Raw genomic sequence first — 21,475 nt, 5'->3', positions numbered from 1 at the left:
ACGGTTTTTAAAAGTGTGTTATTCATTCCAAAGTGCCCACTTTTTTTTTTTTTTTTTTTTTTTTTTTTTTGTTTCAGCCACTGAGACTTGAATATTTGTTATGACAGGAAGTAAAAATAACAGCAACCATTATTATCAGTAGTAGTAGTATAAAAACAGTATTAGAATTATTTTCTTTCATTTTTCTTGTTTTTAATTTTTATTTTACAAAAAAAAATATTTTAATGATTTATTAAAATTATATTATTATTGTCTATTTATTGCAGAAAATATGCTTTGCTAAAAAGATTTGTTTTTTTGAAATAAACAGCTTTTCTCTATTAATTCTTGTTTTGTTGTATTTTATATGAAAATTATAAGTGAACATGAAATAGACATTTTAATAGCAATACTACTACTAATTATAATATTTATTTAAAAATTATATATTAGAAATACCGTTAATTCTATTATAATTACTTTTAGCTTATATGCTAATATTATTACTATTATTATTAGTATGTAGTGATCGGCATTAGCATTGTAGCGCAGGTTGTTAGTCTGTTTGTGGAAGGTTAGTAAGCATGTTGAGGTGAGAGATATTTGTCATCAGTTTTGTATACGCCAGATACGTGTTCGTACGACTCCGGATAAAAAGGAACGACAACATTAAGGGAAGTACATTTAAAGGAGAGACATCAAAATGGAGGACGTTAAAGCCGAGTTACAATATATACAAAGAATATATTTTATTAAACGAACAAGTTAAAACCACAAGTGTGTGTGGGTGTACATGCATAAGCATGCTTTTTTAACTGAAATGTTTATATGTATGAACAGGAAAAGTTTTGATGTGTTCATTGTGTATATAGTGTTCACACAAGTTCGGTAATGTATACACGTCTTACCCTAAAACGAAGGTTACGCCTCTTGAGGCACATGGAATGTACATCTGTCTACATAGACGATTCAAGCAAATGAGAAAGATAGAGAATGTGAAACAGGAAGTAGACGCCACCTGTCGGACAAATTAGAAACCACGACATTTACTCATTACTAGGGCTAGGACGACAGCATATTATTTTCATTGTTTTGACTCTCGAGTGTGTATCCGTTGATATCTCAAATGCTTTTATATAGTGATATGGTTCTCAGTTGATTAAGTGTGTCTGTGTCCGATAAAACCATGAAAAGAATATGCTGTGAAAACCATGAAAAGAATATGCTGTTGTCATAGCCCTACTCATTACAGCTGCCATGCTTAAATATCCGATACAGGGTCATCCCTTATGCACTTTTAAAATGAAATTTCTAAGGACTATTCTTAGTTACTTTGCAAGATGGGTGAAGAAATGCAGATATCAACAAGAAACTTAATATTAACAGATCCATCAATAACTATTAAAAAAATTAACGTGATTTATCGCTACTTCAGCCATGTAAAGAAAGCATAAGCATATCATCTTCGTTGCAGTTTTGTTATGTGATTGCTGCATTAATTACTTTGTCTTTCTTGTCCATATGACCGTGATTTGTCATCAGTGGAGCTAGACAAATACAACTTATCAACGTGTACAGAAAAGGATAGACATTTGTTGGGAGTTTCAGTTTTAAGTTTATTTTTTAAAATGACAGAGCGAACACATGACAGGTAAAGACTAGTATTGTGACAGTATCATTGGCTGTAACAACAATGATGATGGTGGCGACGATGATGATGATGATGATGGAAAGAAAGAGCATTGTTAAGAAAGGTTATGATATCGATTTAATGCATGCGCACACTTATTTGTGGATATTGATAAAGAAGAAATGTTTTCTTTCATGATAATTTGTGTTGATATAAACAACTATTAAAAAAAAAACGCTAGCTGAAAATAGCATTCGGAATATAAAGATATCTTGAAAAAATGTCAGAAATGGTGCCATTTGATAATTTGACTAGTTCATTTGAATAGGCCAATCCTGTTAAAAAAACAGTTAACCAAACTCTGAGTAGTCAAAATTCATTATTGGGTCACTCAAAATATAGGCCAGATATTATGGGCTTTTTTTGGATAAGGAAAAATAAGATGGTGGATAAAAATTCAAGTGTCTATTAATTCAGGAATTTGATCACCTCAAAAAATAACCAAATGATTTATTTTTTTACTCATACGAAATGGCACTTGGGGGGAGGAACCCTTGGTTATGCAAATGAAGCAAGAAGAAGAGGGACTTTCCCACATGAGTGATGGTGAAAGTTAGATCTAATGGAGAGCGAAGGCAATGAACCCTCTTATTGAGAGTGGTGGTTAGAGCTTGAGAATTTCAAAAACTGCCTGAGATTGGTTTTCTGAGAATTGTGAAATGAAATACTGGGATTCTCAATATGATGAAAGGCAAAAATAGCCTTGAGGACACACTCTGCCTGGGGTTTTCACACCAGTCAGAGAGAAACCTCTAACTCCCTCTATTCTAAGCCCGTGAATCTACACTGTGAAGAGACAAGCCCCAATTTTACTAATGGAAACCGTTAGTTGCCAAAACATTTGTATTTAGAGTCAAAGCTTATGAACGATCAGTTTTGTAACTTTCAGTGAATAATTATTTTTTTTGTTTGTAAGAAAAATAACCACTGGTTTTTCTTTATTTGTTGATTGCCTGTCGAATTGAAGGTGCTGTTGATTTCAGGTCTACCCTGATGCCCAGACAGTGAAGACAGACCAAGCCATTGTGAGAAGAGAACTCAGCACGATGTCAAAGTGACATACAGCCAGTTAAAGTTAAGTGTTGCCACATAGACTTAGGATCACACATGTTTTGTGCGTTCCGAGCATCTGAGCAGTATTTTCCAGTGATCAGTAAGAGTCTGGTCACCCTTGAAGGGTCCACTACTAGACAGTTGAATAGTTAACTCGTCTAATGAAGAAATCTTCGATGAATACAAATATATAATATATAACAATTTCCCTTAAGAAAAGTAGTTAAAAAAATTGATTTCTAAAAATTAGTAATAAAAATATAAAATGAACAAACATAATAAATTGAAAGATCACATGGTTTATACCTCCATTTAATCAAATGGTTAAAACTACATTTGGACAAAAGTTGTTGAATTTGGTAAACTTACACAACCCCCTGGCCACAAAAAGTACCCCCATATAAAATACTGAATAGTAAAAATACAATTATAAACTTCTAGGTATCAATAATTTAGGGAAAAAATTTAAAATATTTTATTAAAAAAATAACTAACATAATGGTAATTATAATATAAATAGGAATTAAATAAATGTAAACCAATTGTGAACTGGAGGAGTGTAATTTAATGTCTCTTTACTATGGGGATGTCTCTTAGGACAGTTATGTCCTGGCATGGCATGATCAATTCATCTGTTGTAAATGATAGACACAAATCCTTTAAATAAAGGGATTAATCCCGTCCATAGACTTGAGGGATTTTTGATAGAGTATTAAGCATCATTAATTCTCTCCAGAGAATTAATTATCTAGGTTGGAACCATCAAATGTAATTGAACGCTTCAATAAAAAGAGTGAACAAACCATATTTTTACATATAAAAAATATCATTTATTATTACATTCCGAAAAACCTTAATTACTTACTCGAAAGTTAGCAGAGCAGGATCTCAAATGACCTGCAATGAATGAAATTGAAACTCCAATTGCAAATCTTCTCTCTCATGGTGGCCAAACAAAAGAGAGACAAAATCATGAATGCATATTAAAAAGAGAAAAAAATGGAAATAAAAATAGAAATGTTATTAGATCAACCACTCCTAGTGTCAGCTAAGTTGATTTGATGTTTGCCTAACCCTAACCCTAACCCCTGAACCTCTTTTACTCTAACATTACCAATGATTTTATAAAAAAAAAAAACTTGACTCTTTGACGCAATGCTGACATTTCGAAGTGGAGTGTCATTACACTATTGCTAATGCAATAATACATTCGATTTTATTCATTTCACTGCGAGTATAGAGAAACTCAGGCGCAATACTTTTAAATGTGGAGAACTCCAGCTCCTCCACAAGGATGCTTATCATTCTGCCACACAAATAGGACAAATCAAAACAAGTGTAATTTAAAAAAAAAAAAAAAAATGCCCATTTCAAACACTCTGTAGAATATACAGAAAAAATATCTATGAAAGAAAACCTATGGAGAAGAAACTTTGGTATTTGCGCATCTATGTTATTGAACTGAAATAATATTTAGAAAACCATTCTTAACATGGGGAGAGGAGGGTGTTTTGTAGCTATTTTGTACTTTCACCTAACGATTTAATAAACAAAAATATTGTAAAACTTAAATACTATTTTAAATATAGTGCAGTAACATGGATGCATAAGCACTGAAACTTTACGTATGTAGTGAAGTAAATTTGTTCCAAAACATATTCAGAAAATACAGCAATAAGACTTAGATTTTATTTTAATACAGTAATAGAGTTCTTAGCTGTAAAGATGAACGAAGAACACCTCAAAGTGTTACCCTGTTCACCCATTGTGTGACTTGTCGATAATAGTGGTTAAAGTTTTGTAATAAAGTACCTGAAAAAAAAAAAAATGAATGCAAATGTTTCGAAACATACACAGAAATTGTTGAGGGAATGGTGACAATAGAGGGAGTAGAAGGATTAACCTATTACCTTAGATGACTAGTAGAGGGAATAAACCTACCAGAATATAGGGGAGACCAGTTGAATCCAGAAGGATGGTTTGATTTTTAGCATATTCGTCACTTACAGGTCATTTAATACCAAATACAGTTGTCAAATATAATTGCATAGATAGAATAATTATTAGATATTCTTAATTACATTGACTCAGAGTACATTTTTCCAGGTAAAAATTACTCTTAGAAGGAAATCTTACAGAGAGGAAGCCGTCATTATTTTCAGAAAAAATTACTCCTTGAAAAAATTGCTCTTAGAATATATTAATCTCAGAATACAAGGTACCACGAAGAAAAATGTAAAAATGTACTCACACTTCAAATGACATTAAAACGTTTATTCATGAACACAGAATGAAATGGAATAGCTTCAAATACAGAAGAAGAATGTAATTGAAGGATTATGTTTGCAAATGTTCAAATTGATTATCATTATTGTCCAGACAGCACTGAGAACAGTTGGAGTATGAGTACACTTTTATGACACCCTGTACATTGCTTGTAAAAGGAAATTTCATAGTGAGAATGGGAAAATTACTCTTAGAAAATATTGTTCCCAGAAAGCATTACTTCTAGATCGAATTTTTACAGAGAAGGTAAGGGCATTATTCTCAGAAAGCACTACCCCAAGAAAGCATTACTCTTTGAAAAAATTATGCTTTCAAAAACAATGACTCTTTGGCATCTTCTTTATTCTCAATATGACTGACCTCATCATCATCATCAGTATCAATCTGCTGTAACAAAAGGATTCTTTTTTCAAACTAAACCATAACTCAAGTTACAAACAAGCAACAATGTTTTATTTTGAGAAGTCACAATGATGTGTTTTCTTTCACTAAATGACAGGCCTGCAAATCAAGACAAACATATCTTACAACCAAACACAGTCTGTTAGTTTAAGGTCCGTCTATTTCTCAGACTCAAAGAAACCCAACTGGCCTCCCTCCCTGTTCTGCTGGAAAATATATAGAAATGGTGGAATTTATCGAAGACCACAGTCATTCCACTTGAAAACACTCAGCTGCTCATTTATGAACATAAAAAATAAATTGCCAAGGACACCCCGTATCTAGAGGGACATTAATTTGTTTAAAACTCAAATATCTTACGGTCACAACGTGAAACTCATATCCAAGAATACTTACTATTTCAAAATTGTTGGCCCATTTCTTGAACAGTTTTTCTCAGCTAAATATTTCTCCCCATTGCAGGCCTGTTATCTGTATGCATTGCAGCTAAGCAATGCACTAAACATGCAGAATTGCACATTTTCATGTCTGGACTGATATGGGAGGAATAGTAAAAAGGCCTTTGAGGAGGGTTGTGAGTGAACAGATCATAATTGAAGCCGTTTGTAAGCTCTATGGAATGACAAAGAAATAATGAAATGTCAGTCGATTCATGACAAAGAATAGCCACACTTGCATAGACAGATGTGCTTCCTTGAGGAAGTGGCATTGTGTTGGCTCACCTAGTAAACATTTTGTTGATGAACTTGATAATAATAATTAAGAGTGGAGAGACATGACCTTAGGTGCACCAGCAAGATTTGGAAATACACTTGTGTTGGTGAAGAGGCTCTTGGTAGGAGACAAAAAAGGAGTCAGGATATATAAAAGAAATACTTGAGTCTTGTCATTTTGATGGAGGTAGGGAAATTCATCTGTGTAACCTGTTGACTAGTGAAGACCTTGATCAATATGTAAGACCATGTGTCATCCCCCCTCCTCCATTCAACAAGATCATCAAATCCAACTGTGTGCCATGAATTCCTGTTCTTTCATATTCTCCTCTGATTCTGGCCATGTCGTAGTCTCTCACACATTTTGGCAACTGCTGAGGGGGATGTACTGGCTTACAAGTACAAAAATAAAATAAAACAACTCAGAAAAAAATCAGACTCATTACTCTTTTTGTAAATATTAGTTGCACTCTGGGTGTGTGTGATACCATTGATCCTCTGAACGCTAAGGTCCACATCTACATCTACTACGAGTGTCTATCAGTTGATGTCAGTTCATCTCACTCTCCTAACCTGGTCCAAGTCACGCAACTGTCATCAACTGTTGCAAAACCCTATCACTCCTAAAACTAACTCAGATCTTTTTGTTTGCTACATCATGATTACAACCCTACTTCAGCTCTCCTTTGTCTACCTTAGTGAACAACTTCTTCTCCCTTGTTCTCCCAATAAACTTATTTTCTCTTGCATTTTTCTTCCTAACACTCGGGAGAGGGGGATGGTAATGTAGATAGTATCACAGATTCAAAAACATTGATATCCTTAATGAACATGAGGGGGGTTGATAGTTAAGACATTTTCAGATATTGCATCGCTAACAAGCTTGTGAAGCAAACCTTTGTGCTAGCTCCCATCAAAGACCTTTGGCATGCTAAGAGCTATCACCTTAGAAATGAATCCCCCATCGATAGATTCACTGATCCTATATGATATTACAGTCAGCACGTCAGCAGTTGATCTTGCAGGACAGAATTCATATTGTTTGTCACTAAGCAGATTGCTTTTTGCTAAGGTAATTGACAACTTCTTGATTTCATTTACTCATGATGCACAGAAGATTGATCTCCAGTATTTTTAACTACCAAGCAGACAGACAAAATTTTACAAGAAGATGGAAAGAATTTCTCCTTCAACAAATGATTGAACAGCTTTGTAAGAATATAAGCCAAGCTCGTGATGGGGTACATTTTGCTTGAATAACTTGAGCAGGAAAGTGGAGAAAATAGATTTGACTTTGATAAGGTTCACATCATTTTCACTTTAAACAAGGAATATTGCCACTTGGATGTAAAGGGCTACTATTTAGAATTAAATGTGGGGAGTTGTGCAGTGAGGTGTTTGTTCACAGCACATTGAAACTTCTGCAGGTTAGTATAGGCAAGGAAGTAGAAAGGGAATCCAAAGTCTAGCAGTTTGAGGAAAGAAACTATTAGAGTAGAAGGTTTTCCAGCATCTAGTGATCTCCAAAGTGAATGGGTGGTATTTTGCTGCTTCTCAGTTTAGTCAGGAGTATGTACGTCAAAGAAGCACAAATGCTATGAGTTTATCAGAGCACATTCTATTGTAAACAAGCACAAAGATGCAGCATTATAGTGATGGGACAGGAGTTGAAACTTGCCTGATAGTGCAGGACCTATTAGATTTGAGACTACTTTTGACTTTAAGAGGAAGATATATGCACCAACCCAGATGTGGCAACAATACTCTATGCATGGGTGAATGACGGCTTTGTAGAACTATAGGATATTCTCAGGTGTCATTTTCTAGCATGGTAGGAGGAATCCATCTTGTATGCAGCAGCCTTGGCAATGTCATTAAATTTATTTCATAGAACTTTGTAAATATATTTGAAAAATAAGCAATGTCATCTTTGATATTTTAAGATAACCACAGACCAGAGTTAGTTTTGAAAAAAAATTTACAACTGTATTTCGACTTTCTGGCTTTCCCACAATTGCAAAGTGAGACAGGTCAGTTTTTAACGTGGGGGAAAAATCAAGCCCCCCCAAAAGAGGGCACTCTAGATTAGAACAAAAATAAAAATTACCTCAGTCTAGAGGACTTCACCTTCACTGCTTAAGGACAGCATAGATTAAGTAGCATTAGAACAGATCCTACACTTTAAACAGTAAGTAGAAATGTTCAAGAAAGTTTCCCTGTGATAATCAACTCTTCTTTTTTTCCTCTAACAACTTGCCTTTGAAATGCCCTTCTTGCTTGTCTTCCAGACAGTACCAACATACAGAAATTGTAAATGTAATGCGAACAAGTATCTTGCTGCACAACTCCCCACTTAGGATGCTTCTGTAGGCATAACCCTTAATTTAGTCACCTCTTACATCTCAGTGGCAATGTGCCTTACATGAAGTAAATATAAGTTTATAAAAAAAAAAAAAAATGGTGTATAGCAACAAACATTGAAACTCTTCATCACTATCAACGCAAAGCTGTTGAAACCAGCTGAAATTAAGAGAATATGTCTTCATTTTTTGTTTATTACCATCATGATAACATTAAAGTATTTATTGATTTATATAGTGTGGAACGATAAGATTGTCGCCCTAGAAAAAACGACATGATTCCATTTCCGTTTGATGAAAACTGGTTTTCTTTTGTTGCAGACCATCTACTAGTTGGCCAGTTATGTACAAATCCCAAATGCAATAGATTTCTACTATGTCTGAAAGTGACACAATGTTCGATGAGCGAGATCGGAGATGCACCACTGTACAACTCATGCTCTCTACTGATCCAAGTTATGACAACAGGACCATTGCCAGCACCCTCAAAATACAAATCCGGACGGTTCAATACTTAAGGGCACAGTTCAACAAAGTTTTCAGTCACGGTTATGGTCTTTGGTCTGGTTTCAAGTGAGGGCCACATCATGCCACCTCACATCTTCGAAGTCAGCTTGAAAGTCAACACCAAAGTGTACCTGAATGTGCTGAAGAGTGTAGTGATCTCCTGGTTCAATCAGGTGGCCGTTGGCAGATCCTGGGTATGGCAGCAGGACTCGGCACCAACCCACAAGTCCAAAGAAACTCAGGCTTGACTTCAGGAGTATTATGACTTTGTATCCTTCTCTCACTGCCCGCCCCCCCCTGATCTGAACCAGCCAGACTACTTCGTTTGATCATACATCAAGAACATTACCAACATGACCTCCCACAATACCAAAGCCAGCCTGATCACTGCTATCCACTGAGCTTGTGTCGGCACTTGTGGAAAAAGCATACTCCCAGTTCCAGACCCATATTAAGGCAGTGATTGAGGCTGAAAGCGGCTACATTGAATAGATGTCAGCTCTACTACATAATCAAGTTACCTGAATTGATTTTTTCAATAAAAGTTTTAAAATAAAGCTGTAGTGTTGTTTTCTTTAGAGTGACAAATTTATCGTTCCACCCTGTAGTGCTCCATGATTTGCATCGTGATTGGCATGTGGTTTGGTTAGATAACACAGGCATGTTATCACTTGCGTAGTGATATGTTGAGTAATTAAAACACTGTGTACTCGCAACTTTTTTTCCATTTCAACCCAGACCACTTGGCACCCATTTATGAATAATTCCAGTCAAGATGCCAACGTGAACAGACATATTTTCTGGCTTGCCTTTTATTGTGACTTGGACGAGAGGCAAGACTGAAGACGCAGTTACATTTCTTTAATACATATATACCAGCAGAATCAACCTGTTCAATATGCCTGTTTCTATAGCTCCTTCCAAACCATGGTTTATATTGATGAAAGGTTAATGAATGAAAGGTGGTAGTGTAGTAATCGTTAATGATGTAAATTGGGTAGAATTTGATTATTTATGGGGACGGCTCAACAAGAACTTGTTTACATTGGATTTGAATACGTGATTTCATATCACGTATTCAAATCAGGAAGCAGGTCAGAGGAACAGTGTTCCACAGGCAGACAGTTTTGGGAAAGAAACTTTGTTCATGGAATCTGCGTTTAGATTTAAGCACAGATAAAGAGTGCAGGAAATTGTATATAATGGTTGTAGCTAGTTGAGTGTTTTTTTTGTGAAAGTTTGGAAAGAGGGAACCATAGATTGGAATTCAGCCGAGAACTTACCATGTAAAAATAATGATAGAGCAGAAACAGGCTTGCAATGTCTCTTCTGTAAGAAAAAGGTTGCAGGGAAGAGAAAAGGGCATCGCCAACTAGGTTTTAAAGCTGGTTCTGAATTCTGTCAAAGCTGGATAGGGTGCGCCAAGAAGTTCCTGAACAGATGTGACAACAGTACTCCATTTTAGGGTGTACCTGGCTCTTATACAGATAAAAGATTGCATCAGCAGTGAGATATCTACTGAATTAGTGGAGTGATCCAACCATTTTTCCAGCGATATTGGCAACAGATTTGATGTATATGTTTCATTTCAGATCAGGAGTGAAGGTCAGTCCCAGAGGCTTGTCTAGATATGGAGCTCCCCCCAAGACGAGAGCCATTCATTTCAATTGGGGCGTGGTGGGGGTCAGAGCGATTATGATGAAAAGAGAGAATCTTGGTTTTCGATGCTTTTAAAATTAACCAACCACCTTTTTCCTCTATTGTACCACATTCTCAAGATCAGAAGAGAGAGAATCAGAAAGATCTTTGTCATTGCTAGCCTTTGAAGTGTTGTTATAGTTTGTGGTGTTGTCTGCATAAATGGCTACGAATGATCTAAGAATGTGATTTGGGAGATTATTAATGAAAATCAGGAAAAGAGTTTGACCCAGGATGGGACCTTGAGGGACACCAGCACTAATACTATGAGTTTCTGATTTCTGCCCATCAACCTATCAGAGAGAAAGGATTTAATAACTGAGAGTGGATCAGTTTTTCCAATGCCTTCCCGTGTTAAGAATAGCTTTCAAAAGTTTGAATCAGTTGGAATTATCTCCCTTCTTCTGCAAAAATTGTGTTTGATTTTATTTAAATGCTATTTTTTCAATTTACGTGATTTTTTTTTTTTTTTTTTTTTTTTTTTTTGTGTACAATATTCTATTTCAGTCACAGCTACATGCACCATAAAGATTTTTGTTTTTTAATTTCTTTAGAGTATTTTAAAGGACAATTAGGGTCATAATATCAACACACACACACTCACAAAATTAATCTAAATATCTACAATATGATCCAAAAGCAACATTACTATTCAAATAAATTCAATACATTCTTTCTAAAAATGTATTCAATTTTCTGTTCTTTACAGTCTCAAGAGTCAAACCTTAGAAAATTTGTGTTCAAGAGTTCAGCACTGTCCAAAGAATTGTGAAATTTTATTTTGAAAATCTTAATTCTATTTTCTTCATGTGAAAATCAACTTTTAGGTCTTAGTATCATTATCATCAGTTTGACATCGATTTTACATGCTAGCATGTGTTGGATGGCTTCACGAAATTCACTTGTAAAGCCAAATCTTTATTTACTCCTCTTTCTTAAGTTCATTCTTAGAACTGAAGAATATAACTCCCCCACCCCTCATCATGAAATCGTGCATATACAAGGTGCTCTGAAAATCGATGGCATAACTTCAGGATTATGTTCTATATATGTAAAGGAACCTCTTTGTGTGGGTGACGGTTGAGGGGCGAGGGTGGTGGTGGCAGCCCCATAACCGCCTCCCTTCCCAATGTTAACAGAATCTTTGTGAAATGTTAAATGGTATTCTACTCGGTAAATATCAGCGCCTTACTTACGGGAAAACGGTTAATTAAACTGCAGAAGCACCTGTTAAACTACATAAGTTCTATAATGGAATATCCCGCCTCCAAAAAAAGAACAGAAAACATAAAAATGATACCCTATTAATGCCAAGTTTGAAGCTAGCAAGATGGAGGAGGATCAGTATTTTTATCAAGACACTATTTCTAGATGATTTCCCACCAAAAGCTAAAAGAGCGCTTCATTTGCTCGTTTTTGGGGTTTTTTTTTTTTTTTTCTAATTTGTTTTTCCATAATAAAAAAAAAGTATCACATTAACACTCTTAGCTAAATCAGTTCACCCCTCTCAAAAAACTAAAATTATATTTTACTTTGACACGGTAATTTACGAACACCATAAAAAAACTTGGCAGGAAGAAAAAAATTTTATGAATTAGAAGAATCAGTTTTGTATACAAGTTTAACAAATTTATCCATTTCCCAGCCATTCTAACATGTTAGGGTAATTGACTATCTTTTTTTTTTTTTTTTTTTTTTATTGCTATGGAAGAGAAATTATGTGCGTTGTTTTTTTTTGGGGGGGGAGGACGTATATGTAAAATATCTGGGGTGAAAAAAATACAATAAATAAATGGAACATTTTTAACAAGACTTAAACAAAAAAGAGGTGAAAAAAAAATAAATAAATATACGCCAAATAAATGTTACCAAGGGCAAGATAAGTTACTCATCTACCTACTCGGATAAGCTTTTTGTGTTGTTTTAACTGATTTTAAGGTGTTTTTTTGGGGTTTTTTTCCTAAAAAAGAAAATAGGCTCAAGTCTGTTACAGCCATCCCGAGTTCCGATAATCGCTCAAAAATTAAACAAAACATTGGTAGAACATTACATTTTTTGCAGAATTGGTCGATTTTTGACACTTTTGTTTTTCAATAAAAAAAAAAAAAAACGCTTTAAAATATAACTTGAAATAAAAAGAAACTTATCCAGTAAATGTTACCAAAGGCAAGATAAGTTACTCTTCTACCTATCTGCATAAGTTTGTGTTTGTTTTAAGAACATTTACAAGCGTTTTTTTCTTTTCATTTTTGCGGAGGGGAGGGGTGTCAAAAGAAACCATGTTGCACGATAATTCTTGATAATCGCTTAAAAATCCAAAATTAATCAAAATACTAGAACATTACATTTTCACACGATTGGTGACATTTATTTGATGTGAAAAAAATGCCCAATTTACCTTAAAATAAGTGAACAGAACAGATAAGAATATTTTTAGATTATTTTTAATGAAATTATTTCTGCTTGTTCGTGAGTTCTGAATAGTCTTCTAGTACACCTTGGAGATGATCGTTGTGTTTTTTGAATGTCCTCGCTTTCTTGTTGCCCTTCCTCTTCTGAAGAGGCACCCTCTTCACGGCCACGTCGGGCATCAGGCTGATTCCTTGCTTCTCCAGGTAATCCACAATCTTTTGTTCGTCCAAACCTTCCACGGTGACGCTCCTCCACATTTGTTGAAATTCCTCGTCGATGTTAAACTGGCAGTATTTGTCGTTGTAAAAGAGGACCTTTTTCTTATCCACCTGCCTCGTAACGACAATCACCATGCTCTCGATGAGTTTAAGCACTTTAGCAGCATTTGGCACAGCTTCTTCGACGTCGTCCATCAATACACCACCCAGGCCGTGCAAGTCGTGATTCTTAAGTAAAGTCATCAAAGTTTTCTTATTACGGATATTGTGTTTCGGCTTAAAAAGGTACGTGTTGCCGTCCACAACCTCGATTTTCGGGTTGTTTAGAAGAGCCTCCGTGACGAGCCAATGTTTTTGTTTGCTTCCTATGTCTAATTGTTTCGTCTCGTCAAGAACTTCTTCGATGGTCAGCGGGTTTGTGAAGCCCTGCTGGTGTCTGGACTTCATGTGTTTCACGATTTTAGCCAGCACGCTGAATCGATACTGGGAGCTGCCCTTGCTTGATTTGTAATCGTAAATCTCCGAACTACTCGTGGCTGGTTTCGGTTTGGATGGTTTGAACGTTTTTTGTTTCTTCGACGGAGGTTCGTTATTTTCATCTTTATGGCTTTTTACTTTTTTCTTTTCTACAGAAGGCTGCGCCCTTGCTCTTGCTAAGAACGTGGCCCTTTCTTTCAACAGAGCTGGATCCATTTTTTTTTTTTTTTTTTTTTTTTTAGTTATTAGTAGTTAAATGGTAGCACGGAAGTCAACAATACTAACAAAACAGTATTGTTTGTTTAAACAAAAAAAAAGACAAGTTATTACTACTCCAAAAAGGCTTATAGCAGTAACCATATGAACTTACCAATAAATATTCACAATCAGACTACAACATACGTGAATAAAAAGCAGTCCTTATGAAAACACCGACAAATTAAAGTTGCGTTTAAGTCAAACAACAATGGCGGTGTAAATGATACGAAACAACGTACGGTGTAATCTAAATTTATTCCCCACTGTTAAAAAAGAACTTAACAGGGAATTAATCAAGCGGTCGTATAAAGGAAAATCCCTTCCTTGAAAATAAACAGACTTTTAAGGCATGTTTTAACAAACCGAAAAGAAGTCAAAAACAAATATATAATAAATAAATAGGTAGAAATTTATCTTGCCTTTGGTAACATTTATTTGTTTCTTGACTACTTTTTCGGTTTGTTGTCTCGTAAAACATGCGAATTCGAGTGTTGGACTTTTTTTTTTTTCTTTTTTTTTTTTTAACATTTTCAAACTAAAAATAATCAAATTTTGTTCATTCCATTCAGCGTTTTCTGTCCTCAGAATATTTGAATTGACTATCCATCCATCTTGTTATTCTGTTTGTCTCTTTCTTAGTTTGTACGTTATGCTTTAAAAAAACAAACAAAAAAAAACAAGGCCAACTACAATTTTTGAACTGCTTCGAAAATGCCAAATTTACAAAATTTGGCTTTAAAGAGGCCAATCTGGCAACCCAGGACAAGAATATGAGAGTGACTTCACTTTGTTGTAGCCTCCTTTTCGAAACTCATTATAATAATATATGATCATTGTTGTAATTGTGTAGAAAAAAAAAGGAACTCATAGAAATTTTGCACTGCAGCAACGGTTCTTTACCAAAGAAAGAAGTCAGTGAAGCATTACATAAAAAAGGGGTACTTGTACAGTTTAATCAAGACATTAAAAAATGAAAATATCAAAAAAAAAGTTTAAATTGTGCGTATCCGTTATGGAATGAAGTTCTCCAAAAATAAATTTCACTTAATTTCATCAAGTAGTTTTTGTTGGAATTTTTTTTTTGTACCAATAATGGTGCATTTCCCCCCCCCCTCCCCCGTTTACATTTATTATTTTTTATCTGGTTCTTGTATTCGATTTTTTGTATTTCGTATCTTTTTTGATTTTTAGTTTCGTACATTTTGGGTTTGTACGAAACTTCCTTTAATTTGGAGAAAAGGGAAATGCTAGCTCCGTGATGATGTCATGAACCCAGCACGAGATTCACCCTCTTTTGAAATTCCGCCGACGTGGAGACTGGACTTCGTTTCATTGCCCCGCGCTACAAATAGAATTTTGACGAGCCTCCTTCAAAGAAGAAAACCCGGCAAGAATACCTCAAGTATGTGACGAGGCATACTTCTGAAAACTATCTACGTGGCTACGGTTTTGCACATAATTTGAAGGAGTGTAATTATTTTAAGAAAAGACCTTATTTTATGTGACAAGGAATTTTGGAACCTCCAACAAAGAAGAAAACCCGGCAAGAATACTCCGGATATGCGACGCAGCCATACTTCTGAAATCCATCTGCGTGTTTATGGTTTGCACGCAAATGAAGGAGAGAAAATTCTAAAAGGACTTTAAAAGAGAAAAAAAAAAGGCACGTGCCTGACTGGCTTTGAATTTGTGAGTACGCTTGTAGAGGACTAGGATATATAAATCCTAATCCCGTTACAAAAGAAAATAATGAGACGAATGGAATGAAGGAAACAAAAAACTCAATTGCTGGATAGAATAAATGTGTCGTTTATTTACTGTTGAAAGAATGAATGTTTTAGGTATAACACGTGTTCATGTCTGCACGGGTGTAATCATCGTTTGTTGCGGGACTGGTAGTACAGAAAGAAAAGGAAATGTGTGTTCATCTCACGTTGAGGTCACTATCATTTGTTTGCACGTGGGAAGAGAAGTGAGTAATGTAGTGGAACGAGAAATGGCCGTCTGGCACGTAGAAAGAGAAAGAGAGAGGATTGCATCAGTTAAGCTGTGTGCCATGTTAGCAGTCAGCTACGCGGAGTTGTTCTCAGGCACGAGTTGAAGATGAGTTGTCTGGTTGATGGACCAAAGCAAAAGGGGAAAAAGAGAGTGAGAAAGTCAATCCAGTTCATGGAGAGAGAAAGCGTATAAAGTGTACGTACGGTCTGTTAGCTTTTTGTCCCACATAGTAGCAAGTGGTGTGAGGCACGCGCGTGCGCGCGCCTGCCGAAAAGGCACGCTGTCGGTCCGTAGACCGCCCAGCTCGGAAGCTGGTCTGAAAAGAAAGAAGCTGCTTATTGCTCTTGCTTTTATAGGTGTTCCAGTGGTCTTTTGCGCATGTGTGGATTTCCTTTGAAGGGGAAGTGACGTTGCCTATGTGTGCGTACATGTGCATGTATGTGAGTACATGTGTGTACGTTAGCGTGTGTGTGTATACATGTGTATGTGAGTGTATATAGGCGAACGTGAATATATTTACGTGTGTGGACATGCGCGCGTATGTTTGTGTGTGTGTATGTATATGACAAGTAATATAGCTTGAGATGTGAACGCATGTTTTTGTGTGAGACTAGGAAGGGCTCGCACATGTTCCTAAAATTTACTACATATGAGAGTGTGATTAGACACTACTATTTGGAATCTTATTATTGTATTCATTCATGGATACGATATCTTCATTATGAGAACCAATGTTATTTTTTTTCATATGTTACCTTGGCATTTTTTAAATTTAATGCCCGCTAAGGGAAAAATTTTCAGGTGATTTTATTGTGAATAAAGTCTCTTCTTCGTTTCAAAGCAAGACCTTCATATTTTATTCTTTACTCCTCCCCCTATTTTATTTCATGCTGTCATTTTTTTTTCAGGTTAATTACTTTAGTATCCAATTTATCTGTAAGCAAGATTAAATTCCGACATTTTTGCTTTACAGCGAAAAAACAATTTGCTATTATACGGAGCAAAAGGTTCGATTTTTAGGAAGAAAAGCTAGTATTAAAGATGGGGAGGGAGTGTCGGAACTTTAACTGGAGATATCTCCCGTGGCACTTCTAAACTCCAAACAAAAATAAAGAAAAATTCCAAGATGTTTGCCTTCAACGCGCTCTCATAAAAACGTGTTTTTCCGCTATAAAAAAAACTACTCGATCAAATTAAGTGAAATTTTTTTCGGAGATCTTTAGTTCAAAACGGATACATACAATGTAACGTTTTTTCGATATTTTCAGTTTTTAATGTCTTGATTAAACTGTACAAGTGCCAAAAAAGGGAACATTTGAAAGAAACAGGGGAAAAAAGAATATTGTCTGCCAAGACGTACCGAACTGAACGAGTAAATTAAAGATTGTTTCTTACAATGTGATTTTATTATTTATATTGAACTATGTAGCACAATATTACACACACACACACACGCGCGCGCGCGCGCGCACACACACACACATACACATACACACACACAGCCCTTGAGCCTCTGGAGGGGCATAGGTCATCTACAATTTTGTAGATGCTTTTGTAGCGAGGAGTTCTTTTTTACAGGGTGAGGGTGCTGGCCCTATGTTCAACCTTCCCAGAAGGTACATACAGCGCCTAGCCTTCCCAAATGGTCACCCATCTGGCATTGGCCAGGCTCAATGTTGCTTAACTTCAATGATCTGGCGAGAACCGGCATGTCAACGTGATTGTGCCGTACTAGCACAATATTACTGAGTATTTATTAGTATGTATTAATTTATTCCATTTGGGTCAGTTCTATATTTAAAATACAATGAACACTATTTTCATAGAAATGTTAATAAGATTATATTTATTGTGTGTTATTGGTTTTTCTGTCCCCCCCCCAAAAAAAAATTGCGCTATTCAGAAAAAATATTTGTTGAATAAATATATTTCACATTCTGTGGTATTTCCACAGGTCCCGCTAGTTAGTTATTATTGTAGATGAACACTCACAACTAAATCTCCCTCCCCAACTGGCCCTGTCGGTGGGGCATTAAAGCTACTTCTACAGAATTTTAAACTGAACTGCTCTTTTTTTTTTTAAAGTTTGGTTACTGGTTCAAATTCTACAGAAGTACCCCAAAAAGATGTTTTATTTAACAATTATTATATAGTAAATATTTCTGCATACTAATCTGAAAAAAAGGCAAAATTTAAGGCAAATTTAAAAATAGGCTAAATAAAAAATTTTTTAATGTAAAACTGTTTTTAAAAGGACCAAATTTAACAACCAAACTGGTAACCTTGGTGATTGTTGTTTCTGTTATTCTTCTGAATTTAATATTTTGCCAATTTTACACAATGAAAATAAATGTTGAATATTGATATAATAATAATTTTCAACAATGCGTGCATATGTGGTCTGAGCAAAAAAAAAAAATGGGTGCTTGTTTGGAATAATAACGAAAATCGAAAATTAAAAAATTTTAATTCAACTAAAAACAATTTTATCTACTTAATTTCTATGTCAATTTCAACTAAAAAAAATGTCATCTACTTAACTGTCATGTCGCAATTAGTAACATATTATTGCATTATTATATAAAAAATACTTTCACGATTTCACAATCCATTGCTCCGCAAATATTTTTCAAATCTAATTTAAACAAGAGAAGTAACTCATAGTTTTGTTCTTGGCATCTGTCAGCCTAAAAGAGTATGGTGTTGCACCTGTAGAGGTGACTGAACACAGTCTTTTGTGGCTGAATAAACCTATTTTCAATCTACATTGTCGGTTGCAGGTGTTGCAGTTGTAGATCGTTGCATCACATTGGTGGTCTGTTGAATTTTGTTGACTGGTCTTCTTAAATATTCTTTTGGTCTCTGCCCGTTCTGCGATGGACCTTTTGCTAGTGGCCAGGCCTTTGGTTACCATTTGTTTCCAGCTCTTGCAGACTTTAGCTTTTGGCTCACCTGCTTTCATGTTGCGTTTGCACACGTCAACATAACAGAGGTAAGGATGACCAATTTTCCTTTTGCCAGCGGTGAATTCACCATAGAGAATGTCTTTTAGAATTCTCCCATTGTTCATGCGGTACACATGGCCTATTTTTTTTTTATTTTTTTCATTTTCTCCCCAAACAAGGTACATTGCCACTTTGGTGTATGGGGGCTACTATCAGGGACATAAGCTACTCGAGTACCATGTAGGGAGTTGAGCAGCAAGATGTCGGTTCACGTTACACTTGAACGCATGTCAGTACAGTTGGCAAAGCAGCGACCTGGAATGGAATTCCAAAGTCTAGCAGTTCTGGGGAAGAAACTACTGGAGTAGAAAGCTCTCTTATATCTAGGGAATTTCTACCATGTAGGGGTGGGATTTAGCTGCTTGTCAGGTTTGTCGAGGGTATTTATGTCGTGGGGGCACAAGTGCTTGCAGTTTATCAGAGCATTCACCATTAAAATACTTCTAGAACAGGCAGAGGGATGCAACATTTTGTCGGTGGGACAGAGGCTGAAGCTTAGATAACAGTTCAGAACCTATCGGGTTGGCAACTCTCTTTTGGACCTTGGCTAAGAGCGAGAGACTAGTAACAGATGCACCAGCCCAAATATGACAATACTCCATACATGGGTGAATGGTGGCCTTGTAGAGCTACAGGATACTTTTGGGCATTAGTAGCTTTCTATCATGGTAGAGAGAGCCTACCTTCTTCGCAGTGGTCCTGGCAATGCTCTCACTGTAATTGTTCCAACTCGTGTTTCCTGTGAACATTAGGCTGAGGAGTTTAAAAGAAGTACTTTCTGGTAATGAACCTTTGGCCATTGCTATTGGTGGTAGAGGTTTCTTGTAATTATTGAAGGAAACAAGTTTAGTCTTGACAGAATTGAATGTGACCATCCATTTTTGTCCCCATTCCACTACAGATTGGAGGTCATCCTCTAGTGTTTCTGCTATTTCCTTAGATATGTGTTCATTTGTTTTCCTGTTGTGCCTGTTATAGAGCGTAGTGTCATCAGCATATATACCCATCTCAGAGGCAATTTTGTCGGAGAGGTCATTTATGAATATTAGGAATAATAACGGTCTAAGGATAGACACCTGAGGCACTCCCACATTTATATCATATTGTTTAGATGTACGACCATCGAAGACAACTTGGATTTTTCTCTTATCTAAGAAGGATTTAATTATGTTAAGTATTCGTCCAGTGATACCGTATGAACTAATTTTCTTGAGGAGACCTTCATGCCATACCCTGTCAAAAGCCTTGGATATATCTAGAGCTATCGGTCTACCCCCCCCCCCGCTTTGTCTAGTGAATGGTATATACATTCAGAGATTACAGTTAAGATATCTGCTGTGGAACGGGCTTGCCTAAATCCATATTGTTGGTCGGTTAGAAGTTTAGCATCTGTAAGGTGATGGACTAGAGCTTGGTTAATTATAGACTCAAAATATTTTGGCGAAAAGTGGGAGGAGGCTAATGGGGCGATAATTTAATAGGTCAGCTCTTTCACCAAAATTCTTGAAAACTGGTACCACAGAAGCAGTCCGGAAAGCAAGATTCATTAAGGCATTTGTTGTATAGTTTGGAGAGAACTGGAGCTACTTCGGCGGAGCACCTTTTTTAATAGCACAGCCGGGATGAGATCAGGTCCACATGCTTTTGAAGTTTCAAGGTTTTTATGATAGCATGCACCTGAGAAGGGGTGATTTTCAGATCGTCTAGCGTGGTGTCTGTCCACAAAGAAAAGTCAGGGAGGGGGTGGTTAGCAGGGTCCAGTGTGGAGTTGGAGGCAAACCGACTGGCAACATGCTAGCCTTCTCAGTTGCTGAGCAAAGAACCTCATGATTGTTGGTTAGTGGGGGAATTGTTGATTGCCCATCATTTACTACACTGTTGTAGATTTTCCAGAAATCAAGGGTTCCTAATTTTTGTGCTTCGATACGTTTTTTGGTGGTTTCAGTAAATTCTCTCTTAGCTGTTGCTATTTCTTTCTTACAGTTACTTCTAGCTTCTATATACTTCTGTCTGTTTGAACTGGACTTATGTCAGTTAAATCTGCAGTACGCATGCTGCCTTTGCACAATGGCAGTTGCACAAGTAGAAGCAAACCATTGGGAAGAGTGGGGCTTGCTATAAAATAAAAAATTCAGCATAGGCATTTTTTAGGAAGAACATGGAGGGGATATCAGCCTTTGTGAGCGCATCATTGTTTATAACTTTATCTTTTCAAGAAATTTAAAGAATTCTCTGCAGACAACACATGTGAAATGTGTTCAGTTTCCATTCTTGGTGATTGTAGGTTGTCCATGCTTTTCTTCCATACATGCTGATGACACAGGCCATGTAAACATTCACTTTTGTGGAGATGGTGAGATATTTATTTTTCCACACCCTGAATTGTCAATTTTGCAAGATTGGTGAATGCCTTTTTGAT

The 21,475-nt window shown here is 36.1% G+C and overlaps 1 protein-coding gene across 1 annotated transcript; it reads right to left on the bottom strand.

Annotated features, from left to right (window-relative positions):
- Positions 1–13,116: 13,116 nt before the first annotated feature.
- On the bottom strand, positions 13,117–15,709 carry LOC145296777 (general transcription factor IIE subunit 2-like). The gene has a single exon (XM_080142833.1). The coding sequence runs from the start codon at positions 14,009–14,011 to the stop codon at positions 13,142–13,144; it is 870 nt and encodes a 289-aa protein (XP_079998959.1). The 5' UTR covers positions 14,012–15,709; the 3' UTR covers positions 13,117–13,141.
- Positions 15,710–21,475: the final 5,766 nt, after the last annotated feature.

Source organism: Euprymna scolopes, chromosome 17 (genome assembly GCF_053919585.1).
Source record: "Euprymna scolopes isolate OS-2025 chromosome 17, ASM5391958v1, whole genome shotgun sequence".
Taxonomy (NCBI): Eukaryota; Metazoa; Mollusca; class Cephalopoda; order Sepiida; family Sepiolidae; genus Euprymna; species Euprymna scolopes.
Note: the sequence above shows the minus strand (reverse complement) of the source record. Positions and strands in the feature narration are given on the sequence as shown.

What these genes read in the sequence shown, in the direction of transcription:
- LOC145296777 (XM_080142833.1), bottom strand. Translation starts at nt 14,011, where the DNA reads ATGGATCCAGCTCTGTTGAAAGAAAGGGCCACGTTCTTAGCAAGAGCA.